This window comes from Coturnix japonica, chromosome Z (genome assembly GCF_054131305.1).
Source record: "Coturnix japonica strain WE chromosome Z, WE-NBRP24, whole genome shotgun sequence".
Taxonomy (NCBI): Eukaryota; Metazoa; Chordata; class Aves; order Galliformes; family Phasianidae; genus Coturnix; species Coturnix japonica.
In genome coordinates, this window is record NC_140702.1 from 34,372,664 (window position 1) to 34,397,061 (window position 24,398).

Genomic DNA, 24,398 nt, shown 5'->3' on the forward strand with positions numbered 1-24,398 from the left:
ATAAAACAGTTTATGGAGGGAGATTATATAATTAAGAATTGCACTAGTATATGTACTAAAAGAATGTTTTTTATAAAGAACAAAAGTGTGATCGAAGATTACAAGAAATGTTCAGGTAAGAAGCGCTTGGAGCTGGCTCATTTTGGCTCATCATATAGAGAACTTTTAAGAATTAAGATGGCTTATTAGACAGAGTGCATAATCAACTTTTTGATCCTTATTGTCCCAAAGTTTTACTGTGCTTACTGATGCTTTTTTTTTTTTTCTTTTTTTCTGCTGTTCCTTCACTTTTTGAAAAGTCACCTAAAGGAGGTCTAGGTGATTTCTGAACAATTGAAGATTATTCATCTAAGTTGTCAGTTAGCCTTCTCATTAGCTCTTCTGTGAATCAACTTTCTAAGTTGATTTGGATATTCTCTATCCAACTATGCATAATTGCTTGGAAGGATGCAAAAGTATTTGCAGTACTTGGTCATATTACCACATTCTTCTGATTAGAAATAGAATGATAACATGTGTAAGCTGGGGGAAAACCAGACCTCTATGCTTTTTTTTTTTTTTTCCCAAAATGATAATTCTTTTAACAATGCCAAGATAACAAATTTAAATAATTTCTTGGCTTTTACGCCAAAGTAAACAAAAGCTAAGTATCTCAAAATAAGAAATGAAGGATTCTGCTTTTCTCTAAGGCTGCTTGAGCTTTAACAGAAGATGTTGCGATTTGCTGGCCAGCCAGCCAGCTTCCTCAAAGCACTTCAGTAGTGCCAAGTGGCTCTAGGAAAGATTATGATTTGTTAGTGACAAAGAATATGTGTTAGTTTGAAGAAATTCTGTTGGTTTTAGAAACAGCCTACTATAATTAGTGACTGTCTGTTATTGTATCGTCATTATATGTGTGTTCTACGTATTTTTGTGAAAAAAGTTCAAGAACATTTTTCCATCCTTAACATTAAACAATTTGACGTTTCTTGAGTCCAAAAATAACTGAGTAAAAATAATTTCTGTTAAACTTCATTCCGAGTTATTTGTAACACAAACCAATTTCAAGCATAAATATTTATTGATGATTTACTGATAAGTTATATGTTTCTAGTACTTACTGAAGTCACATATTTGGACTAAAAAGTAAAACATTATGATGCATTCAATCTTCCTAAACATAAAGAACTATTTTTTTTTTTTCCCATTTTCTTTTTATTCATGGATTTGAAGAATTCCTGTGTGCAAAGCTTGTGTTTGGGCTTTTGAAATTTGTGGGGGGAAGAGGGAAATTGATTCTGAATCTCCGTCTACTTAAACCAGAGGGCTGAAAAAAGAGATTTATGGTAAAAGTATTGAATTTCCTTTTGTAAACTAGTGTGTGTAAATGTGTGTTTTATTTCAAAAGCAAAAGTCTCCCTAATACAAAGGATAATAGCACTTTTTAGGTGGGTGTTTTTTAAAGTGAAGAGAAAGGAGGAGATTTGAAATTGCTTTTTCTGTTTGAGGCCAAGCATAGCCTCAAACCTTGCCAGCCCCAAATTTCTAAGTTTTTTCCTAAGATTTCCAAGGGTTTTGTTAGTGATTTGCAGATGGAATTTAGGCTTTGGAACTCATCCATTAAAAAGTTGTGTGGTCTTAGCCACAGTAGTGGTGCAACATGTTTTTCCTGTGCTAGCCTCACAGAAGTTAACTGAGCTTAAACTGGTGAAAGAACAACAGTGAAGCTTCCCTCCCCCTCTCCCATAATTTTGTTTACTGCATACTGCTTAGAAAATAGGATCAGGTTCATTTTGAATTGTATGGAAGAATGTAACACTTTTCTTTGATTTTAAGAATCAGAAGGAAAAGTCATCTTTTTAATGAGCAGCATGTATCAGCAAGATGAATGGCATTCATAGTATACATTAATGTTTAAAGAATTGTATCAGTCTGAATGACTTATTTGACTGTTTTGGGTTTTGTTTGTTTGTTTGTTTGTTTGTTTTTGCCAGTAAGCTTTTTGTGTAGGTTTTCATGCTCTTTCTGTCTATTTTTGCAGTTATTATTTTTTTAAAAAGCAAATTGTAATTACAGCTGTAGAAAGCAAGGTAAGTAAATTGGCCTCTGTTGCATTAGGTATGGTGTGGAGAATTTTGTAGAAACCACGCTTTCTTGTTCAGGAGTACATGCAAGCTAATGGGTCCTGTACATCTGGTGGCATTAATTTGCAGAAGAATACATACATACATATATATGTGTATATGTATGTATATAAATCTCTAAATAATATTAAGCCTGTAGATTTTCTGTAACTTGATCAAATTCTCAAATGCCAAAACCTTTGTCTTTGTAGGAGTATTTAGCAGGGTAACTTGTTTACTATCAGCTAGTCTTTCATGGTTATTAATGGAGATTTAGATGTGGGTAGATTTCACAGTGCCACTTCATGCAAATAAGAACAATAAGCTCCAACAAAACCTAGCCAAGTGCTTGTGGCCAGCAGTTTTATTTAATGTTCTGGTATAGACATTCAATTAATGAAAACCATCCCATAAATGCAAAGAATGTGTATCTACAAACTATGCTGGAAAAAAAAAAAATTCCTGACATTAAATGTCAGAAAGAAATGTAGGAAGAAGGTGCTACCTCATCCTATACTTAAAAAATTTGGCCCTGATCCAGGAAATTAGGAAGGAATATTTTAAGATGAAAGTTATGTTGAAGATTAAGTCTGTGCAAACCTTTCTGTAGTTACTTGAATAGACTCTTCTTGATATGGTGAGTGATTGTGTTGACTGTCTGATTGCTGAAATGTGTGTGTGTTTATGGCATTTTGTCTATTTGAGATATGTTTGAATTTTACAGCAGAAATTGGAGATTTTAATTAGGTTATCATTGGTTAGTAGTTAAAGAACTACTTTTTTTTTTTTTTTTTTTTTTTTACTCTTATGAAATACACACTCACATTTTGCTTATGATTAAGTTGTTAAGAAATGCGTGTTATATAATTTCCCCTAGCTTAAACATTGAGGCTTGTGTAAATTCATTAGAAAAAAAAATTGCTTAACGTAAAATACTGCTCTGAAGCCTATATTATGTTTAAATACATACAGTGCTGTATATATTTTGTTCTCGGTTTTGGTTTGTGGAAAACTAATTTTCTGTCTTTTTCCTGGAATTTAGGAATGAGTGAGCAGGAGGTCCTGTAAGCAAAATTAAAAGTCACGGACTTTGTTATGATTAGATAAGTCCTTGGAAGTAATATGAATTGTGTTACACTAGCATCCTACTGACAAAATTGGTTTCATAAGTGGTTGATGTTTTAATCAGTCTGTATGAGCAGAAATCCTTGTCATTTATATGATTAGCCACTGTAATTCTCCATAATTATTTATCTCATACTAAAAAGGTTCTAGAAATACCCAACCAGTTTGTTTTTTATTGTCAATAATTTAATCTATATGGCATGGAACACAATAAAACCGTTACGCCTCCAGGCAGGATTTTACAGAAAAAAATTAATAAAAATTATCTGCAGCCATTTCGTTTGGAGTGAGCTGCTGAAAACTGATAAGCAAAAAAGCCCTGGGGAAAGAACTTAGCTTTAAACACATCAGTGCAATGTGTTTACTTTGCTTCCCAAGAACTGTGGCCAAACAATTAGGGAAGTAATTTTTGAAGTGAGGATGCTACCTCTTTAAGGAAAGAAATAAAATGTGTCATACAGCTTTTTATGTTTTTTATGTTTTTGTATGAAAGGTGATCTAATTCATTACTAATGTTGTAACTGATTACATAGTTTTGAGGTATTTTCAAGGCCAATTTGGAAGTAGAATGACATCTCTTGTATCCTAGACCTGTGTTTAAAACAGTGGACCATCTGACAGTACTAGGAGCACTTGAGAGCAAAATTGATGTACAGACTCTTTAAATCACTGCCATACAAGAAATACTCATTTCAAAATCTGATAAAATGCAAAGAGAAATTACTTCTAATACTTCCCCTGAATAAGATTTTATTTTTTATTATACCCTTTTTTTTTTTTTTTTTTTTTTAAGCAAAGTGGAGAAAATTTGGTTTCTGTCAAACCAGATGGAAAGATTGGAAATAAACCTGTTACTTGGATAGATTTGAGAAATTTACCATTGGGTGTTCATGGTGTATGAATTCCAACAAATTCATATAGATCATAATATTGAGTTAAATGTTACTAGTAATCTCTTTGCAGATAACAATGGCAATTCACTTTGAAAGATAATATACTAAGAAGAAATATTCTTCAGAAAAGCTGACATCTCCTTCTGTTCCATCCTGACTTACTTGTTGCTTTACAGAGTCAACTAAATTAGCAAAAAGTGTGTGACAGTGTCACTGGGAAACCCTAATTAATATCAAGTCTGATAGGCACATCCCAGTGAAGCCATTGATCTTTTCCATCTAAAAGAAATTGTTCATATTGATTTTAATGTCTGCTTTCAAGGACACTAGGAATCATAAATCCTTTAGAGAGAGGGTGTTGTGAGATTTCCAAAAACAAATTGTTTTGTTTGGTTCCTTGGAATGTCTTTGAAACTGTGTCATAAATTCTGGGATAGTTGTTATACAAATACAGGTACTAGTATAGAATTTGTCATGTAGTCTGGTAATTAAAAACATCAACAACAACAAAGCCTGACTACCTTGTATTGATATCTTGATAATCTTGAAAGACATGGTCAATTGAAGGTCACCCAGGGGATCAGGCCCAGTCAGCATGAGTTCATGAATGTTAGATCCTCTTTGACAAACTTAATATCATTCTGTGACAAGGAGACCTGTTTAGTGGGTGAAGGTAAGGCTGTCAGTGTGGTCTACCTGGACTTCAGTAAAGCCTTTGACACTGTCCCCCACAATATCCGCATGGAGAAGCTGTCTGCCCATGTCTTGGATGGGCATACACTGGGTGAAACACTGGCTGGATGGCCAGGCCCAAAGAGTTGTGGTCACTGGAGTTAAATCCAATTGGTGGCCAGTCACCAGTGGTATCCCCCAGGGCCCAGTACTGGGGCCACTCCTATTTAACATCTTAATTATCTTAATGAGGGGATTCAGTGCACTCAATAAGTTCACAGACAACACCAAGTTGATAGGGAATGTTGATCTGCTAGAGGGCAGAAAGGCACTACAGAGGGACCTGAATAGACTGGATCAATAGACCAAGGTAAACTGTGTGAGTCTTTGTAGGGCCAAGTGTCAGGTCCTGCATTTTGGTCACAACAAGCCTAGGCAACCTTATAGGCTTGAGGAGGACTAACTGGAAAGCTGCATGATGGAAATTGTTCCTTGGTGTACTGATGGATTATTGGCTGAATATGAGCAAGCAATGTGTCCAGGCAGCCAAGAAGGCTAGTGGCATCCTGGCTTGTATGCAGAATGGTGTGGTGAGCAGGAATAGAGAAGTAATCCTGCCCCTGTTCTCAGCATTGGTGAGGCCTCACCTTGAGTACGGTGCTCAGTTATGGGCACCTCAATACAGAAAGGACACTGAGATGCTGGAGCAGGTCCAAAGAAGGGGAACAAGGCTTGTGAAAGGCTTGGAGAATGCTCTGTGAGGAGCAACTAAAGGAACTCAGGCTGTTTAGTTTGGGGAAGAGTAGGCTGAGGGGAGACCTTAATGCTTTCTTCAAATACCAGAAAGGTGCTTGCGGTGAGAGTGGGGCTGGTCTCTTCTCACTGGTGGCAGGTGACAGGACAAGAGAAAATGGCCTCAAGTTGTACCAGGGGAGGTTTAGGTTGGAAACAGAAAGCACTGGAATATTCTCCCCAAGGAGGTGGTTGAGTCACCATCCCTGTAGAATCAGAGACTACAAGTTCTTCATGCTCTGCTTTGCGTAACTGACCAATCACCAGGTCAAGGCTAATAACTACATACAGACACTGACTTCGTGAACAGTAAAAAATGGCTCTTTATTACCTCGTGGTGTTTGTTTATATACAGGCTCTACTTCGTCTACGCCACCTTAAGCTATGCATAATATTATCCAGTCACAGAGCAGGAGAGGTCCTGTCATGTCGCAGCCCGAGTGTTTGTGCACGCCTACTGCAACACATCCCTGAATGTGTTTAAAAACAGTTTGGATGTGCTGGTGGGTTGTTAAGAGCTAAGGTAATATGATTAGGTTCTGGCTGGACTAGATGGTCTTTAAGGTCTTTTCCAACAGAGCAATCCCATGGTTCTGAGAAGCAGACAGCTTCTTCACAAGGATGTTGTGGGGTAGTGTCATAGGCCAGGTAGACAGCCTTACCTTCATCCACTAAGTGAATCATGTTGTCATAGAATACTAAGTTTGTCAAGCAGGATCTTCCATATACCCATGCTGACTGGGCCAGATCCCTTGGTTGACTTTAGCTTATCTATGATAGCTCCTGAGATTATCAGTTCCATAACCTTCCCTGGCACTGAGGTGAGACTGATAGGTCTGTAGCTACCAGGATCATCCTTCTGGCCCTTTTTGAAGATGTCACTTTTGCCAGTCTCCAGTCCACTGGTACATCCTCGGTTATTCAGGACTGTCTAAAGATGATGGAGAGTGGCTTGTCAGCCACATCCGTCAACTCCTTCAGCACTATATGGTGCAATCCATCTGGCTCTCTGGACTTGTGGGTGTCCAGCTTTCAGAGCAGGTCCAAAAACATCTCATCATGGATTATTCAGGGCCTATTCTGTTTCCGATCCCTATCTACCAGTGCAAGAGGCTGTGTAGCCAGCCCTCCCTGACTTACTATTAAAGAATGAGACAAAGGAGGCAATAAGTACCTCAGCCTTATCCTGATCCTTGATTACCATGTTGCCCTCTGCTTCCAGCAAGGGATGGAGATTCTCCCTAGCCTTCTTCTTACTGTTGATGTATTTATGGAAATAATTGTTGTCTCTCACCTTACTGGCCAAGTTCAGTTCTAGCTGGATTTTGTTTTTTTTCTAATTTTCTCCCTGCACAGCTTCACTGTGTATTTGTAATTCTTATAAGTAGTTTGCCCCCTCGTCTGCCCTGCAGAAGTCAAAGGTGGCAGTTCTGCTGACTCCCCTCTGTGGTTCAACAAGGATCAAAAAGTCTATCATTTTGTGATAACTTTGCTTCAGACGGCATCCAACCTTTACACTCTCCACAAGACATTCTCTGTTAACAAACAGCATGTCCAGGATTTTCCTTTCCCTTGTTGGCTCCTTTACAGGCTGTGTCAGGAAGTTGTCTTTCACACACTCTAGGAACCTCTGGGTCTGTTCACTTTCTCCTGCATTAGAATTCCAGCAGATCTTTAGGAAGTTGAAGGCCCTCACGAGAATAAGGGGTGGAGACCTTGAGACCTTATCCAACTGTCTATAATGTATTGTGTCCACCTTTTCATCCTGGTTGGGTAGCCTGTAGCAGACTCCCACAATAATGTGAGTCTTGTTGGCCTTTGCTTTTATTCTGACCCATAAGCTCTCAACCCCCATCATCACTGTCATTAATTTCCATACATTCACATTCTTTCTTAACATAGAGGGCCACATCATCACCTTTCCTGCCTTGCCTATCTCATTTGAAAAGTTGGTAGCCATCCATCACAGTGCTTCAGCTATGTGAGTCGTCCCACCATATTTCCATGATGGCAACTATATCATAGTTTTTTGACCACACAGTGGCCTACAGCTCCTCCTGTTTGTTACCCATGCTGCATGCATTCGTGTAAAAGCACCTGAGCTGGACCACCTTCTGAGTGGGAGAAACCCTGATACAGTTGTCTTGCTCCAATTTATAGGAGGAAGGCAAGGTTCTTTGTTATATGTTTGTGAACATTTGCTTCCTTTCATACCTGTCTATGCTAATGAGACATATAGTTGTAATAGAATCATTATGTATAAGCAGAGTTAAGTGTTTTAAATAAGCTACATTTTCTGGAGAGGAGAATTTTCTGGACGTTTGTTGTGATTTAACCCAGCAGATGGGTGAGCACCAGTCATTCATGTGCTACTCTCCCTTCCAAGTGGGATGGGAAGAGAATCAGGAAAAAACAAAAAGAACTTGTGGGTTGAGATAAAATTATTTACTAAGATAGAGAAAAGGAAAAGGGTAATACTTACGACTACATAAATATGTATTTATACATATTTATATATATATGAATGTACGTAACAAGTGATGCACAAGCAATTGCTCATCACCCCCTGACCAATGTCCAGATTGCCCCCAAACAGTGGAAGCAGTGAACTCCCACCTCCTTCAAAACTCCTTTCGTTTGACATCATATGGTAAGGAATATCCATTTGGCCAGTTTGAGTCATCTGTCCTCATTCTGTTTACTCCCAGCTCCTTGGGCTCTTCACTGTGAATGGCCTTGGCTCTGTGCAACACTGCTTGGCAGCAACTGTAAAAAGCAGTGTGCCATCAACATTGTTTTGTCCCAGGACCAAAACATAGCATCATACCAGATGCTCTGAAGAAAACAGCTCCATCCCTGCTGTAACTAAGACATATTTTGCATCAAAGAAAGCATTTAAACCCAACTAAATAAAAATAAATGCTTTATTATTTCCAAGTTTCTTATCTTAGTTGCACATAGGTATCTCCCCGGCTTTGCACTGGCAACACAACCTGTAAAATGAAGTATCTAAGACATGGAATTGAATTTTTAATGTTTTTCATCTTTTAGTACATAAGTTTCTTTTACATATCAAATAGATCTTTTCATATTGAGTACAGTGTCTCTTTGCCCCTGCTTTCTTTGCCTCATTCTGGCTATTCAGAGGTTTGATACATTAAAAAAGAAACAACAACTAACCTACAGAATCTCATCAGGGATGTAGTGAAGTGCATAGAAAAGGAAGATGTGGAGAACAAACCAAAGGCATGCAAAACAAACAAACAAGAAATACAGCTTTGTGGGACCTACTTGACTGAACCCTTGTTAGTGTTTTGAAAACAGTCTAACTTGAGTTACAACTGAAAATAATACAACTCACAGTTGCATATGAATAAATTAATCAAGACTTGTTTGGAGATTGTGCAACTTAATAGATTTTAGAAGTTTTAACCATATTTAGAAATATGTACTTTTTGAAAATCCCCATTTTAATGTTCTTTTGTTAAAAAATGCAGACATTACTTCTGAGGTGCTTCTGAAAATGTGATCCTACAGTGCTGACTTCTTTAGTTTCACAAAAGTCAGTAGGTGGCGGTAGAACTGCAATTTTTCCTAGCTCAAACTATTCCCGAAAAACCATTAACACTGAAAGATAACAGTATTTAGACATTTAACATTAGTCGGCAAGGTTCTAAAACAATCCTATACAAAAGTATAATAAATAATATGCCCTAAGTGCTTTCTTGTTTTTTTGTTTTTTGTTTATTTTGTATTGTTTTAATAATGATTTTTTCTTGTACCTCTGGTGTGCTTTTGCCGATCTTCTCTCATGTTATTATTTCACACATAGAATACAACTCATTCTGATACCTCCTACTGAAACAAAAATTGCTCACCTGCTGCTACTACCAGGCTGAGACAGAAACCCAGACAGAAGGAGCACAGCTTTCATAGGCTGATGTGTGCACTCATAGAACTCCAGCGGAACAACAGAGCAGCCCAGGCATATGTTTGAGGGAAGCTCCAGAATCTGGAAGTCTTCACTAGAGCCTGAGAGCGGATGGGAGTGTAATGGGTGTAAATGCGCCCAACTTGACAAACTTTTCAAGCAGGTGGTCCGGGAAATCACCAGTCATAATGTCATAGTCATAACGGTAATCTGAGAGAAAGCTTGATACATAGTATTGTGCAGTTATATGGACAAACCGACTGCCCTAAGTCCCTGAAAGAGAAGGAAAACTAAGGTAGCTTGAGGAGACAGGTGGCAACAACACTTAAGACAAGGGAGACAGGAACATTATATTTGTTCAGTGCAGATGGAGTCTCTCTTTAGCCCTGAAGAGTCCCTGCAGAAAATACTACCAGAAACGGTGAAGGGTGTTAGTAAATGGGAATTTGTTGCTGAGGGTCACTGAGGTACTCATTTGCAATCTGGACAGTCTCTCTAGTGAGGTTTGATACTTGCTAGAAATAGTAGGGAGACTTCAGATCCCTCAGAAAATCGCTTATGTGATCAGGAGTGCAGTGTTCTTCGTCCTCCCAGCTAAAGACTAGTTCCTGGGAAGAAGGAGGTGAACACACCAGGTGAATGATATACTTCATGGCTAGTGCTACACTCATGGCTTTGGGTTCTGTGATCAGGCATGGGATGCAGCTGACCAGGTGGAGCAAGAGTTCTGGGTGAACTGATTAGGAAAGCTTAAAACTAGTTTTGATGGGAGAAGGGGATGGAGTTATGCATGACAGAGAAGGGCTGGCAATATTGTCACTGCAGGAAACAGCGGGGAAAAGCCTTTTAGATTGTTCCAAAGGAATTAGAGAGGGCTCCTCTATGAAGGTATTGAGGCAGTAGCCCAGCTGAAGTGCTTCTGCACCAATATGCACACCATGGGAAATACGCTGAAGCTGGAAACCATGGTGCAATTAGAAAGCTGTTACCTAAGTATACTTGTAGCTTTACTGCATTGCCCTTCTGTTCCTTTCTTCCAGAGCTTACTTTGCCATCTCCTTTCTTCTTCTAAATGGGAAAGAATCGAGGCTGAAACCAGTACATTCATATCGGCTCTAGGCTACACGTCAGCAGATTATTACAGTCACTTGGTTGAAAATGTAAGTATTTTGTGCAATTGAGACTTTGTTATTAATCGCACCAGTTTATGAACACATACATGGAGTTGTCAGTGCTACAAGGAACATGAATTGAACTTTGCTTGTCTTTCTTACTTCAGTTACTTTTACAGTCTTTTAAGGGAGAAAATGAAGTGAATGAAAGGAATCTCTGGAGAGAAGAAATTATTTTTTATTAGATTATAGAAGCAAAGGTTGAGTATAGGATAATAAAATATTTTGTTTCTGTTGTGTTATGGCCAAAATGTCTGTACTATCATTCATTTTTTCCCTCTGAAGTTTAGATTATGTATATACATAACTGTGCATTAAAACATAAATTCTGAATGTTTTCTTTGCCTGTATGCATAGCATTTAAAATAATAGATGAGCATTAAATCTTTAGAAAAGTGTCTTTTATGTTTGATATATTTAAAAAAGTGGGAATAGTATCTGATAATAGTCTGAATCAGATGAAACATCTAAAAATTACTGACTCTGAAAGTTTTGCCTCAAGTCTCAACAGATCTGAAATAGCTTCTTTGTTTGCAAATGTGGAAGGTATAGAATATGTTCAGAAATGTTTTGAGTGGTTTATTCAGTGATCTGGACAGTTTTAACTTGGGCTCAATAACTTAAAATATAATTGAATCAAAATGGAAAGTTATTTATGTCTACAGAGTATCAGTGATACAAACAACCATGCAACTAATGTCTGCTTATCTGGAGTATGGGCTTTTTATGTAATTTATTTTATTTTGTTTTATTTAACAGATCATCTCCTCATTAGTAACTGAACTCAGAGGAAATCAATTTAATGAACTTAACATTCAGGGAAAGTAAGTGCTATCCAGATATCATTTTGATTTGTTTTAATTTCAGCCACTAGTTCAGCAAGGGTCTTTTTGCAGTCTTAGGCATGCAAGTATTTAGGCATCAGCTTGAAACTTCACTTGCTCATTTGGATAGTTCCAAGTGTAAAGAAGCTTGTTAAATTATGCTTCACATAAGAATTCAAACTTACCTGAGCCAAATAAATAAATAAAGAAATAAATAAATATAATGTTATATATATGTTATAAATTTTATAATTTTATAATAAGAATAATGTTGCATTTGTTATTAATGAGAAAATGTGTCCAAAATGTGTCCATGCTCATTTGAAATTAGCTCCCTCATTTTCCTTCTACTATTAGGTCTTTTGTCTGTTACCAAATAGTACTTTGGCACTACAGTATGTTACACAAGCAGATGTTTTAAATGAACCCAAGCATTTAGTGTCTCCACCCTCTAACTTCTTATCCCTCCTTTCTGTGGAAGAAAGTCTGAGAAAGCGATGGGGAAGGAAGCTGTGACATGCTCTGGCCAGATCTGCAATCCTGATTATCAAGCAGTGCTAACAATTGTCTTGCTGCATTGTATATTATGTTTCTACATGTGTAGATGTAGTCAATGAGAAAAATCGCTTTCTTTGTCCATGCTATTTATATAGAGTAGGTCAAGCCAAAGTCTCTGAAAGGAAATTTACCTAGCACTACTATTTTGGACCTGACTGTTCCTCTCCACTGGCTTTGAAATGATCATAATCTTTTGTAAATATTTCAGAAAATATTAGATCACATTGGTAGATCTGTCTTTCTGACTGTATGTAAATTCTGTGTATTCCAGAAGAAAAAAAGAGAAAAAGGAAATGTATGACCTTACCGTGCGTACTCCCTTGTTCTTCAGACTCAAATCTGCTGACACTGATTAAATGAGTTTTATTACCTGTGTAACACCAAATAGGCTGTAAAGTTAGAGGAAAGAGGAAGGTGTTTGAAAGATCTTCATTGTGTCATACCTTCTGTTTTTCTTGTTTGACTATTTTCCACACTTCCTTCTTGCACTTGGATGTTTTTGTAAAAATGAATAAGTGACCTGAATTTATTTAGTTCTAATTTGTACTACAGTCACATAGACTGGTTAGTTTTGTTCAATGAAGAAAATAAACACCCACATTTTACAATGTGGACTAAGCTGCAAAACTAATGAGGTTGTTGGAGATATCAAAGAATATCTGATTTGTACCAGGAAACAAGATTTGTACTTGTAGCTTTGGAACATAAAATTTACTCATTTTGCAGATACAAATGTAGTTTGTACTTGAAGGTGTATATGCTTTGATTTCTCTGTGTAGTGATTCTTTCAGCAACATGAACAATGTCTGGAAACTTTCTTGCCTTGATTTTCACCTGTAATGCTCTAGTCACACCATCCAGTCTCAGAAGGCAAAGATGGGCCAGGAGAATTAAGAACTTTGTATAGAAGATCAGGTTGGACACCACCTAACAGATGTGAAGGTGCATAAGTTGATAGAACGCAATGAGATATATTTGTATGTCCTGAGGAAACTCACAGATCAAGTTGCTGAGCCACTATTTGTCATATGTGAGAAGTTATGGCAGTTCAGTAATGGGAAATTTAAACTCCATTTCTATAAAGCAAAGAAGGGAGACCCAGGCAACTGCAAGCTAGGCAATATCACCTCTGTGCCTGGCAAGATCGTGGAGCAGATCATCCTGGAAACTATACAAAAGCTTACGGAAAACAAAGAGGCGATTGGTGACAACCACCATGGCTTCACTAGGGAAGAACTATGTCTGACAAGTTTTATGACCTTCTACAGTGGGGTTACTGCATTGGTGGTTAAGGGAGGAATAACTGGTGCCATCTACCTGGCTTTAAATTTGAGGAACATGGATTTGGTGGATGGGCGACTCTGTATAAGAAACTGGCTAGATGTTTCTTTCTAGATGTAGACTTTAGTACCTAAAGTATTGAATTCAATGTATACGTGTCTGAATGGAGACCAGTGATCACTGGTATTCCTCAAGTGTAAGTAGTAGGCAATGTGTACTTGCTGCCCAGAAAGTTCACTGTGTCATGTGTTGCTTCAGAAGAAGTGTGACCAACAGGTTGAGGGAGGCAGTTTCTGCCTTTTCTGTTCTTGTCAGGCCCCACCTGGAGTATTGCATTCAGCTATAGGACCCCAGTATAAGGATATGGACCTGTTGGAGACAGTCGTGAAAAGAGCCACAAAGATGATCAGAGGACTGAAGTTCCTCTGCTATTAAGATGATCTGAAAGAGTTGGTTTTGTTCAGCTTGGAGAAAGCTCTGAGGAGACTTCCTCAGAGGACCTATAAGAAAGCTGGAGAGGAATTCACACCAAGAAATGTCTTGAAAGAACTAGGAACAGTGGCTTCAAACTAAATGACTGTAGGTTTAGACTAGACATTAGGAAGAAATTCTTCACGCAGAGGATGGTGACACACTGCCCAGTGAAACTGTGGATTCTCCACTCATGGAACTGTTGCCCAAAGGGATGGAGTCCTGTGAGGTGTCCCTACCCACTGCAACAGAGATGGAACTAGGTGATCTTTAAGGTCCTTTCCAACATAAATCTATTTTATGAAATTCATTGCACACAGTGGACTGCACTGCACAATATTCTCCAATAACATACCTATTTTGAAGCTTATGCAGAATCAAAGAATCACACAGTTGGAAAGGACCTACAAGATCATCTAGTCCAACTGTCCTTCCATCACCATTGCTACCACAAGCCACTAAACCATATCTTGTAGCTCCTCATCCAGATGCCTATTGAACACTGCCAGGGACGGCAACTCCGCCACCTTCCTTGACAGGCCATTCCAGTGCCCGACCTCTCTCTGAGAGAAAAAGTTTTTCCCTATGTCTAATCTAAACTTCCTCTGGTACAACTTGCAGACATTTCCTCAGGTTCTGTTTGTTGCCTGGGAGGAGAGGCCAAACCCCTCGTCATCACAACCTCCCCTCAGGAAGTTGTAGAGTGCAATGAGGTCTCTCCTGAGCCTCCTTTTCTCCAGTCCAAACAGCTCCTCAGCTGCTCTTCATAAGACTTGTGCTCCAGACCCCTCAGCAGTTTCATTGCCCTTCTCTGAACCAGTTCCAGAGCCTCAGTATCTTTCTTGTAGCGTGTTGCCCAAATCTGAACACAATACTCAGGGTGCTGCCTTATCAGTACAGGGGGATGATTACCTCTCTGCTCCTGCTGGCCACACTATTTCTTATACAGGCCAGGATGCTGTTGGCCTTCTTGGCCACCTGGGCACACTGTTGGCACACATTCAGCTGAGCATCAGCCAACACCCCCAGGTCCTTTTCCTCTTCACAGTTAGAAGAAGGCAAAAATATCTTTGCAAGGTTTTCTTCCAGAATTAAAAATAAGAATAAAGTAAGCAGCTATTTTGCTAATCCTGAATAGGGAATTAGAATACTGTAAAGGAGACTGCTATAAAAAGTGCCAAATGCATGTGAACTTCACACATATAACTTGGGAAATACTGCTGCAGAATAAATACCAGTCCAGTAATTGTCATTCTAAAGAATCACTTCTCATGGCAAAAGATGATAAGTCAACAGTATCCATCTCTTGTATTTAATCTGCAGTTAATTTAATTTTCTTTTACCTCATGGATATAGAAATTAAAGTTTAAACTTTTCTAAAATGGTAACTGTATTTCTCCCTCAGAATTTCAGTCAGTCGTGTGAACACCATGTCCCTTTTCTGTCTCCCATTTGTTACTTTGCCTGATCTAACTCCATTGCTGGAAACTCTTCTTGTTTACCATGGGGGAGCATCAAAAGAAATCCTCAGCTCAGAGTTCTTGGAGGCAGTGAATGATGCCTTTTTAAAGTAAGTTATATGGTCCATATGGTTTTTGGTTTTTTTTAAATGAAGATAATTTATTCAGTTGAATGGCTTTTCTTTGGATCTGGATGCTGAATGCACTATGCATCTCCTGTATAAAAACAACAACACCCTCCTTTGTATTTGAATGGCAGAGCTTAGGTTGTTGACCAAAGTGGAATTTTAATTTGCCGGTGTATAAATTGTGGCATAACAGCTTTTTATATTGACTGAAACTTTTTTTCAAATCCAAAGTATTTTTATGTATTTCTTACTATCTACAAAAGTACAGTTTAGATAAGCTATTAGATAGTTTTGAGTTAAAAAGGATAGCTTTCCGGTGGAAGTTAGAATTCTAATGGCTGTAAAATTGCCTAAGACCTACCTGTTTACCTGCCAGCTGCTGATACTCTCTGTGTAAACAGGACTTTGGGAAGCAGTCTGGATGTGTAAGAGAGTGGGCATGGAGTAGGTGCTTTCTCTGGAGCATACAAGTGAGTTACGGCTTCAAGCCCTTTGCTTCCATTTGTTGGGATCTGCCATAACCAAGTTCACCATTTTTAAAGATGTGTAGAGAGGTTCCATTTTTAGGTGATAATGATTGCATGTTAGTTTTTGCCCTTGTTATTTTATACCTAATAGAGTACTGTAAACAAGATTTTTTCTCTTTTACTGCAAGTTGATCTTTTTTTTTTCTTCTTTTTTTTTTTTTTTTTTTTTTTTTTTTTTTTTTCCCCAAGTGTGCATAAAAAAAGAAGAAAGAAAGAAAGAAAAAAAGAAAGTGAATGTTTTTGCGTGTCTTCTATTTTCTTGTGGTAGAAACAATTATTTTTGTCTCTAAACCAGGAAGAAGATCTCCCTTTCTGAATCAGCCATCTTCAGTCTCTGGCACCGTCACTTACCAAGCCTTGAAACTGCTACATTAAGTCTTTTAGACCAGCTGGTATCACTTCAGATAAATAATTTGGAAAAAGTGGCTTGTGTCATAAAAGATTCACTTTTGGTATGTACAACACCATAGTACATTTGATACTGCTCTTTCAGGCATACTGAGTGACCGTTTTTTAAATGTCAGCATCTTTGAGAGAAGTAGTCTATGACTAGTCTATGAGAACTTGAGAATCCAGTCAATATTAGTACTGAGTACCTGTCTGTCTTTAAAAATTACAAACTATTTCCAGGGAGAATTTTTACTTCAATATCTGTGCCCTTGGGAGTATAACAGTTTAAGCAATTAAATTCCTTGTAGATTACTTCATTGTGGACTGCTTAGTTACTTAGCTTTGTTTGCAGATCTGAACAAAGCTCTTAATATAAAACATTTTGCCGGGTCCTGCACTTCAGTGACAACAGCCCCAGGCGACGCTACAGGCTTGGGGCAGAGTGGCTGGAAGACTGTGTAGAGGAAATGGACCTGGGGGTATTGATTGATGCTCAGCTGAACATGAGCTGACAGCGTGCCCAGGTGGCCAAGAAGGCCAACAGCATCCTGGCTTGCATCAGAAACAGTGTTGCCAGCAGGAGCAGAGAGGTGATTGTCCCCCTGTACTCAGCGCTGGTGGGGCCGCACCTCAAGTACTACATCCAGTTTTGGGCCCCTCACTGCAAGAAAGACATTGAGGCCATGGAACATGTTCAGAGGAGGGCAACAAAGCTGGTGAGGGGTCTGGAGCACAGGCCTTATGAGGAGAGGCTGAAGGAGCTGGGAATGTGCAGCATGGAGAAGAGGAGGCTCAAGGGAGACCTTATAGCTCTCTATAACTTCCAGAAGGGAGGTTGTAGTGAGCTGGGGGTTGGCCTCTTCTCTAGTGTCATTAGTGATAGGACCAGAGGGAATGGTTTCAAGCTATGGCAGGGGAGATTCAGGCTGGACATTAGGAGGCATTACTTCTCAGAAAGGGTGGTCAGGCACTGGAATGGACTGCCCAGGGAGGTGGTGGAGTCACCGACCCTGGGGGTGTTCAAGGAAAGACTGGATGTTGTATTGAGGGACATGGTTTAGTGGGAACTATTGGTAATAGGTGAATGGCTGGACTGGATGATCTTTTAGGTCTTTTCCAACCTTGGTGATTCTACGATTCTATGATTCTATGATTTTCTAAACTATAATTAGTGCTGGCTAGTTTGTTTTATAATGCCGGGTTACTCAGTTCACCAAAAATCTAATTTCTTATTAGAATATATAATGACACAGTACCTCTTCCAAAATAATGAGCCTGGCCTTAGTAGTGCTTTGTGTGTCATCTGAGGTTCTTCACCAGAATACAATGCTTGCATACAAGGTCTGTGTGTTATTTCTGTATTAAATTCACTCTGAGTTGAATACAATGCATGATACAGCACATGGCTGAGAAAAAATAATCTAAGTTAAAGTAATGAAAGAAATATAAAAGGAAATAGAATATTTATTTTAATTATTGGTTATTTGTTGTTTGTTAATGATTTCATTTCATTTTAATACTTACATTTTTTTCACAAAGTTTCCCATAAAAGAATAGAACCTTCTGTACTAGCAGACTTTGAGTGTGTGTGTTTGCCTCTGCTCCAGAGGCTTTAGGTGCTTTGAAAAGAAAGCATTCAGAAAGAGGAAAGACCAGTGCAACAGCTTTGAATACTGGTTTACAGGGGACATCCTGTGGACAAGGAATGGAATGAAAAGAGGTGTAAAAATGAGTGCAGTTAGAAGGTAATATTCCTTTTTGGTTGTAGCTGACGGGAGAGTGTGTATAAGGGGGAGATGGCTTAACAGCTAAAAACTAAGAAGCTTCAAAAATATAAAGAGGGAAATGATTGGATCCAGAAGTTGTGATCTGAAATTCTAATTATGTTCTGTAAAACTTGCACAGAGTTCTATGGAGATACTTGTCTGTTAGACCAGTCAACAACTTGAATCCAACAGCCTGCCTAAAAAACACAAGTATTTAGTAGTATAAATTATCATGTTTTGACCTTTGGATTATGGTAGTTGTAAGAAAGATGTAACCTCTTTTTTTTTTTTTTTTTTTTTAATTAATACAGTAATTAAAAAGTGGGAAAGTGATGCACAAATTGATTGATCTCAGTGTTTCTTTCATTTGCAAGAAAATCTGTTGAGCACAAATAAGCAACTAGTGTTTTGATTACAGAACATCATAAGATGGAAAAACCACCAGGCCATTTCATAATCACATTAGCAGAGATATTTATCTAAACATAAAGCTTCAAAACAGCAAACAAATAATGTATGAACTTTATCAGACCTACACTATTCAAATGGTTGTAAACTACTGTACTTTTTTTTGGAAAGCAAAAGTGATATGCAATATTCTTATATTTGAATTTGGGGGATTATTGTAGTGTGATGATCTACTAAATCATGTTAAATGAGGTAAGTTATTAGGTTTGTGATTTCTTAGACTTAACTGGAATTAATATTAGAAATTGTATGCCTGTTTAGAAGTAGCAAAAACAAGAAGTGACAAATACAAATATTCTTTTAGCCTCTTCAGAATTTCATGAGTGGGTGGAGGTCTTTCTTTCTGAAGCAACACTGAAGTTTGTGTGTTCGAGTTAACAACTAGTATTTAGCACATCAGAATTTTGCAGTTTATAAGAAATGTAAAAATATGTATGTAAAGTGATTTCTAAGCTCATATTTGTAAACAACTGTGTCAACAAATCAGTGTTATAGTTTATGTTCGATTCTTAGATAGCTTTCCTGAATAATTTTATTATGTTCAAAGTCATGTTGCAAGAAAACCCTGTTCCAGTACAGTAGGTTGAGAGGCTTAGTATTTGTCAGCTTTGCACAGCGGTTGGACGGGGCCCTGGGCAACCTGATCTAGTAAATGTGTATGTTTGGTGGCCCTGCCAGGCAGGGGGGTTGGAACTACATGATCCTTGAGGTCCCTTCCAACCCGGGTAATTCTGTGATTCTGTGATTCTGTGATTTTGGTCTTCTTCTAAAGAACTATGGTTTGATCTTGATATGTGTGACTGGTTGACTCTTAGCAATGTTAGGCAACGGTGGCTTTGTGTGTTAAAGAGAGAATATCTAAAAAGACAGTAGAGAAGTAACTGAATTTCACACATAGGACTTGTAGAACATTGTTTTCACTTCCCACTGTTTCCAGAAAGTGTTAGAAACTGGGAAGGACCTCTGGAAGTTGTCTGGTCCAAGTTTCCCTCTAACACGGTGGAATTTTGGAGCCCAACCCTGCAATCAGCTGCCTGCTGTTTGTCACGTCTAAGCAACCAGCTGTAAATACTCTTGAATACTAGATGGCATGTGTTCAGTGGGACAGTTTAGCTACAGCCCTACCACAGAGAGAAAGTAAGGTAAAACATGAAAACAAGATTCCCCTGAGTATTTGTAGTGTGTGAAGACAGCCATGAGAAAAAAAGGAGCTGTTATTTTAAGAGCTCTTCTAATTAGTTTCTATTAAAGTTTGTGTCTTAATTTCTGAGATTATTATCTCAGATAAAAGTCCTTGTTCTTCCTATGTGTAATGAAATAGAATATTTTTCTACGTAATACTTACTAGCTTGAAAAACATGCTGAATTCTTCAGGATGCTGCTTCAGACACTTAGACCTTTTATCAATAAAAGGCATATGTAAATACTGGTCCTTCCATATATTCTAAAGTTTGTAAAATGTTTTTTTACTAGACATGCATCATTCCAAATTGTTCAGGAATTATGTTCTCATCAGATCTTCCAGTTCTAATTTTGGAAATGTGAAGCATTTACTTGTTCTTATGTTTTGTTTTGTTTTGTTTTTAAACTAGACTATGTGTGCAAATAGTTACTTAATCTTGGTGCTGTACAAAAGCTTACTTAAATCTTAGAATGTAAGAGTATGGGATTAGAAAGTAGCATGTTTACAAGTGCATGTTGAAAATAACTTTCTTTAAATAGTATTTTGTGTCATAGTACCATGAATACAAAAAAGCTTTCCTGATTTAAAAAATACATACAATTTGATGTACTGAGATAATTACTTTAGCAACTCTTCAATTCACAGAAGAGCATAATAGTTGTAAAAATGTCTTAGACCAAAATATATGTGGTAATGTTAAAGACAAAGAGATAAATTTAATTTCTGGAATTTAATTCTGATGGTGTATCAAGAATCTCTAAGTATACCCAAAAGGCATTGCCTGCAAAGGCAAGAGGAAAGCTTTTTGTAAACCTATCTGTGTCTCTTACTTCCAGCAATTGCATGCAATAACTTTTTTTTTTTCCCCACCACTCCCTATTTTTAGTGCTTGTTGTCATAAACAGTTTGTAGCCTGGGTGTTGTACTAATTTGCTGATCAGCCTGCTTAGTGTCATTGTGACTCTATCTGTGATTTTGAAGAATCTAATCCTGAGAAAATCTGATAGAAAGAGTTCATTTGAGATTTACAGTTTATTAATTGCAGCATAGTTTTATCCATGAGTTAAGCCATAAAATATGCTGTGACAGTTGTTTGAGTTGCTGCTTCTTAATGACTAATTTCCTTCCATTTGTTCATGAACAGCCACAAGCTGCAAGCCATCCTGCCATTTTCAGAATTGTTAACGAAATCTTCAAGTAAGTTTTGAAAGTATAGTAGGAATCACACACTGGTTTTTTTTTTTTTCTTTCTTTTTTTTCTTTTTCTTTCTTTTTTTTTTTTTTTCATGCAAATATGCAGTATTATAATTTCTGTGTGTCATATGCTGTAGCTGGGTACTGCAGGGTACCCTTCTCTGTAATATACTGCAAATAATAGTAAATGTTGAAAGTCCTGAGAACTTTATTTGAAACCTGGAATATAATAATTATTGATAAAATTGACTATGTTGCATTTTACTCTTTAGAAGTTAGAATTGATTTTCCAGTTTAGTAGAGACTCATGGTTGAAATACTACTTTGATACGAAAGCTATAAATGATCTGTAATAGCTTGGCTTATACCAGCATGCAGATGGAGTGTAGCTATAATGTTTGTGCTTACCAGTGTTGCTTCTTCTTTATTATATTAATAATCCTCAGTTTTTAGATCAGATATGCTCTTATTTGCGCTAAATTACTGACTTGCCTGTTCAATGAGTTCATCTTTGAATGTGCCATGGTTATTTTGAAGCTATTTATGTTGTTCACCACATGGGGGCTTCCAATCCTTAGTAACTTCAGTGGTTTTTTCACTTTGCTTGTATTTCTTCTTATTTTACCATTCTTTCAAAGACTGTGTACTACTCTGGTAATCAGCCTGAAATGCGTTGTTGTTGGATCAAATCTAAAAAGAAACTCATAATCTTTGCTATGTGTTTTCCTTTGTAAGAAAAAAGACATTTGTGTGTCTGTGCATGTTTCATTTAGAAACTGTAATTTGCTCTTCTGTAGAGTAGAACCTTTTGACCGCTGTTGCTGTAGCATTCCTTTCCATTGCTGTGTTCCAGCATTAACATTTTCTGGTTAGTTGAGACCAGTCACTTTACAAAAGAAAAGTGCACTTAAAAATTGTTGTAACTCCAACAGACCTTAAATGTCATAGGTTGAACTCTAAGGTACAGGGAGACAAAATCTCTGCAGACTTTTTGGAGACCCATTTGTTTCTGTAGTTTGTGTTTATTTTTCTTTTCTCTGCTATCACTCCAATTTTTACCAAATGGTGCCTCAAAATGAGCACGCTGTTTCAGACATAGTTACATCTAGGAATTTAGAAAGCTCTTTGTATTACGCTGTTTAGAAATTGTATTGTGTATCCGCACCTGGAATAAAATTTATTTTATTGGAAGGTATGGAGGTGAGTGAGGGCTGAGGGCTGAGTTTAGGTGACCCTGAAACTCATATCTAAAACTTACGTCTCTTTCATTAATAGCTTTTCCTGTTCTTTACCTGACTGGGCTAAATTGTTTTATCTCACAGATAATAACTTGTTTCCCCAACTTTTTTACCAAGGTAGAGCCATGCTTTGTTCTGTATAGCTTCATAGTCCATTCCATACACACTAGCTTGAGTTTGTGTACTATTTCTTATATTTAAATTGCCCACAGTTTTATGAAATTTTTGCATTACAGTAGTGTGTTAGTTGTTCTCATCTTTTTGTCATTATGGAAAAAAAATAAAAAATCTAACAACAACAACAAAAACCCACAAAAAACAAACAAACAAACAAAAAAACAACCCTAGGACATCTCAGTGGCAGCTTACTTTGAACTTTTTTCCCTGCCTTTCCACATTATTCAAAGATGAGAATGAAAATTGCTCTTGACTGCCAATGTAGTTTTGTCTTCCACTTGTGCATTGGTTGCATTATGCCTTATGGAAGGGCCAGTTAAAGCATTCACCTTCCTGAACCTCCGGAATAGATTCAATGATTTCGACAGTAAAAGCACTTTGGAATGCATCATGAATTGGAATCCATAATGAAATTTGCAGTAATTATGGATCTAGTATGCCTTTGGTACATAGTTATTTTTGTTTCTGCTGGTTTACTGATGGTGTTCACTAAGGAGTCACAATGATTCTGTATTATTTAATATTAAAATTTGATCTCCTCCTGTAATTTTTTATCTGTGGAACTTTTATATTTGATCAGCAACTTTTTTCTTCTTTCCCCTGACTACATTACGAGTGCACTACTTGACAAGTCAGGACTTATATATGTGTACTTTAAGTTAGTATATTCCAGGAGACTGTAATTTCACTCTGACATGGCTGTGAGTGCTTTCCCTCAGAGCACTTACATATGCTTAGTTGTAGGTGTGGGAATAGTTGCAGTCAACCAACTGTTCTGATACCAGTTTTACCTAACAAAGATATGAAAGTCTGATTTTTAATTTTATACTTTTTTGATTTATTATTTGGGCAAATTATATGTGTCTGTATACTGCGTATACAAAATAACATTTTGTATATACATATACATATGTTTAACGTCCTTTCATTAACACTGCTATAGTTGGCAGACAAATTATCTAATCTCTGTCATAATCTAATTTTTCAATCTTAGGAGCGCACTTTTGGAAACTGATGGAGCTCCTGAAGTTATGACCATAATACAAATATTTATACAGCTCTTCATTCAGCTTCAGCAGAATGAAAACAAGCAGGTTAGTCAAGATCTTCTACTTAATGTTTCTTTTCAGCGAGAAAATACTAAATTTTGCAAGAAAATAACAATTCTACCCATAAGACCAGTCACTGAATATGAGTATAATAATGCTGTTCCCCATGGTTGTACATGTATGCTAAGTTTTAGTTCAGATTTTTTTTGCCTGTAAATAGAAATACAGTATGGAACCAGTGCACCAGAGAAATTTACCTGAACTTATCCTGGAATAATCCTGCAACCCAAACTATAGTTTTCTCAGGAGCAGTTAAATTGTTATAGTGTGCTCATATGATTTTTGTCACGCGTCTCTGACAGAAAAGACAAAAAACTGTTTTTCTTCTGCAGTAGCAGAGTTCTTGAGAATAAAGAAAACATATGTAGTAACCCCAATCCTATCTCCAGTCCACTCTGTTGTCTGCTCTTTGCATCCCCGTCCAATTTCTGGCCTTTAATATTGGCCACTGAGAAAAGTCTCGTCAGTTAAGGCTTCAAATTTCCCAGCTCAGCATCCTTTCTTTTGCACAGGCTTTTACGTTGTTCACACTGAACTGAATTAAATAGATTACTTTTCATATTTCAGCTTCTCACTTTTAAAGTTTAAAATAGGAGTCACAAAAAGGTTTTATTCTGTTTATAGGTAACAAAATTCTTGTTAGTTATTAGATCACACTGTCACCTCAAATGCTAATCAAGTTGTTTATTTAGTTTGCTTTTAACTCCATTGTCTATGTTGAAAGTTTGGAAATTATCATTTAATACTTTCTGTTTTAGACTTATGAATATTTTCCATTCCTTTGAGTTTTGCAACTTCTTGGGGAGATGGTAGTTAAGAAAATCTGGGGCCTTCATGTGAGAACATGTGATATATTGACCTTTAATTACCATTGTGACTGAATCTATCATCTTCTGTCTTCAGGCAGTATGACTTAAGGATGAAACTGCAGCTGTCT

The 24,398-nt window shown here is 37.4% G+C and overlaps 1 protein-coding gene across 13 annotated transcripts in view; it reads left to right on the plus strand.

Moving 5' to 3' along the window:
• The window catches only part of FANCC (FA complementation group C), a 74,234-nt gene that overhangs the window by 33,412 nt on the left and 16,424 nt on the right, over positions 1-24,398 (plus strand). For 12 of the 13 annotated variants that reach the window (XR_014939457.1, XM_015849274.3, XM_015849280.3 and 9 more), the window contains 6 exons: positions 10,556-10,675; positions 11,447-11,511; positions 15,227-15,391; positions 16,232-16,388; positions 20,888-20,940; positions 23,347-23,446. Coding sequence is in view for 12 of the 13 variants with exons in the window: in XM_015849274.3 (XP_015704760.2) it covers positions 10,556-10,675; positions 11,447-11,511; positions 15,227-15,391; positions 16,232-16,388; positions 20,888-20,940; positions 23,347-23,446 (660 nt within the window). In the remaining variant the exon portion in view is untranslated. Of the gene's footprint in view, positions 1-10,555; positions 10,676-11,446; positions 11,512-15,226; positions 15,392-16,231; positions 16,389-19,626; positions 19,703-20,887; positions 20,941-23,346; positions 23,447-24,398 lie in introns of those variants that run through there. The other variant, XM_085529096.1, reaches the window with a different exon arrangement.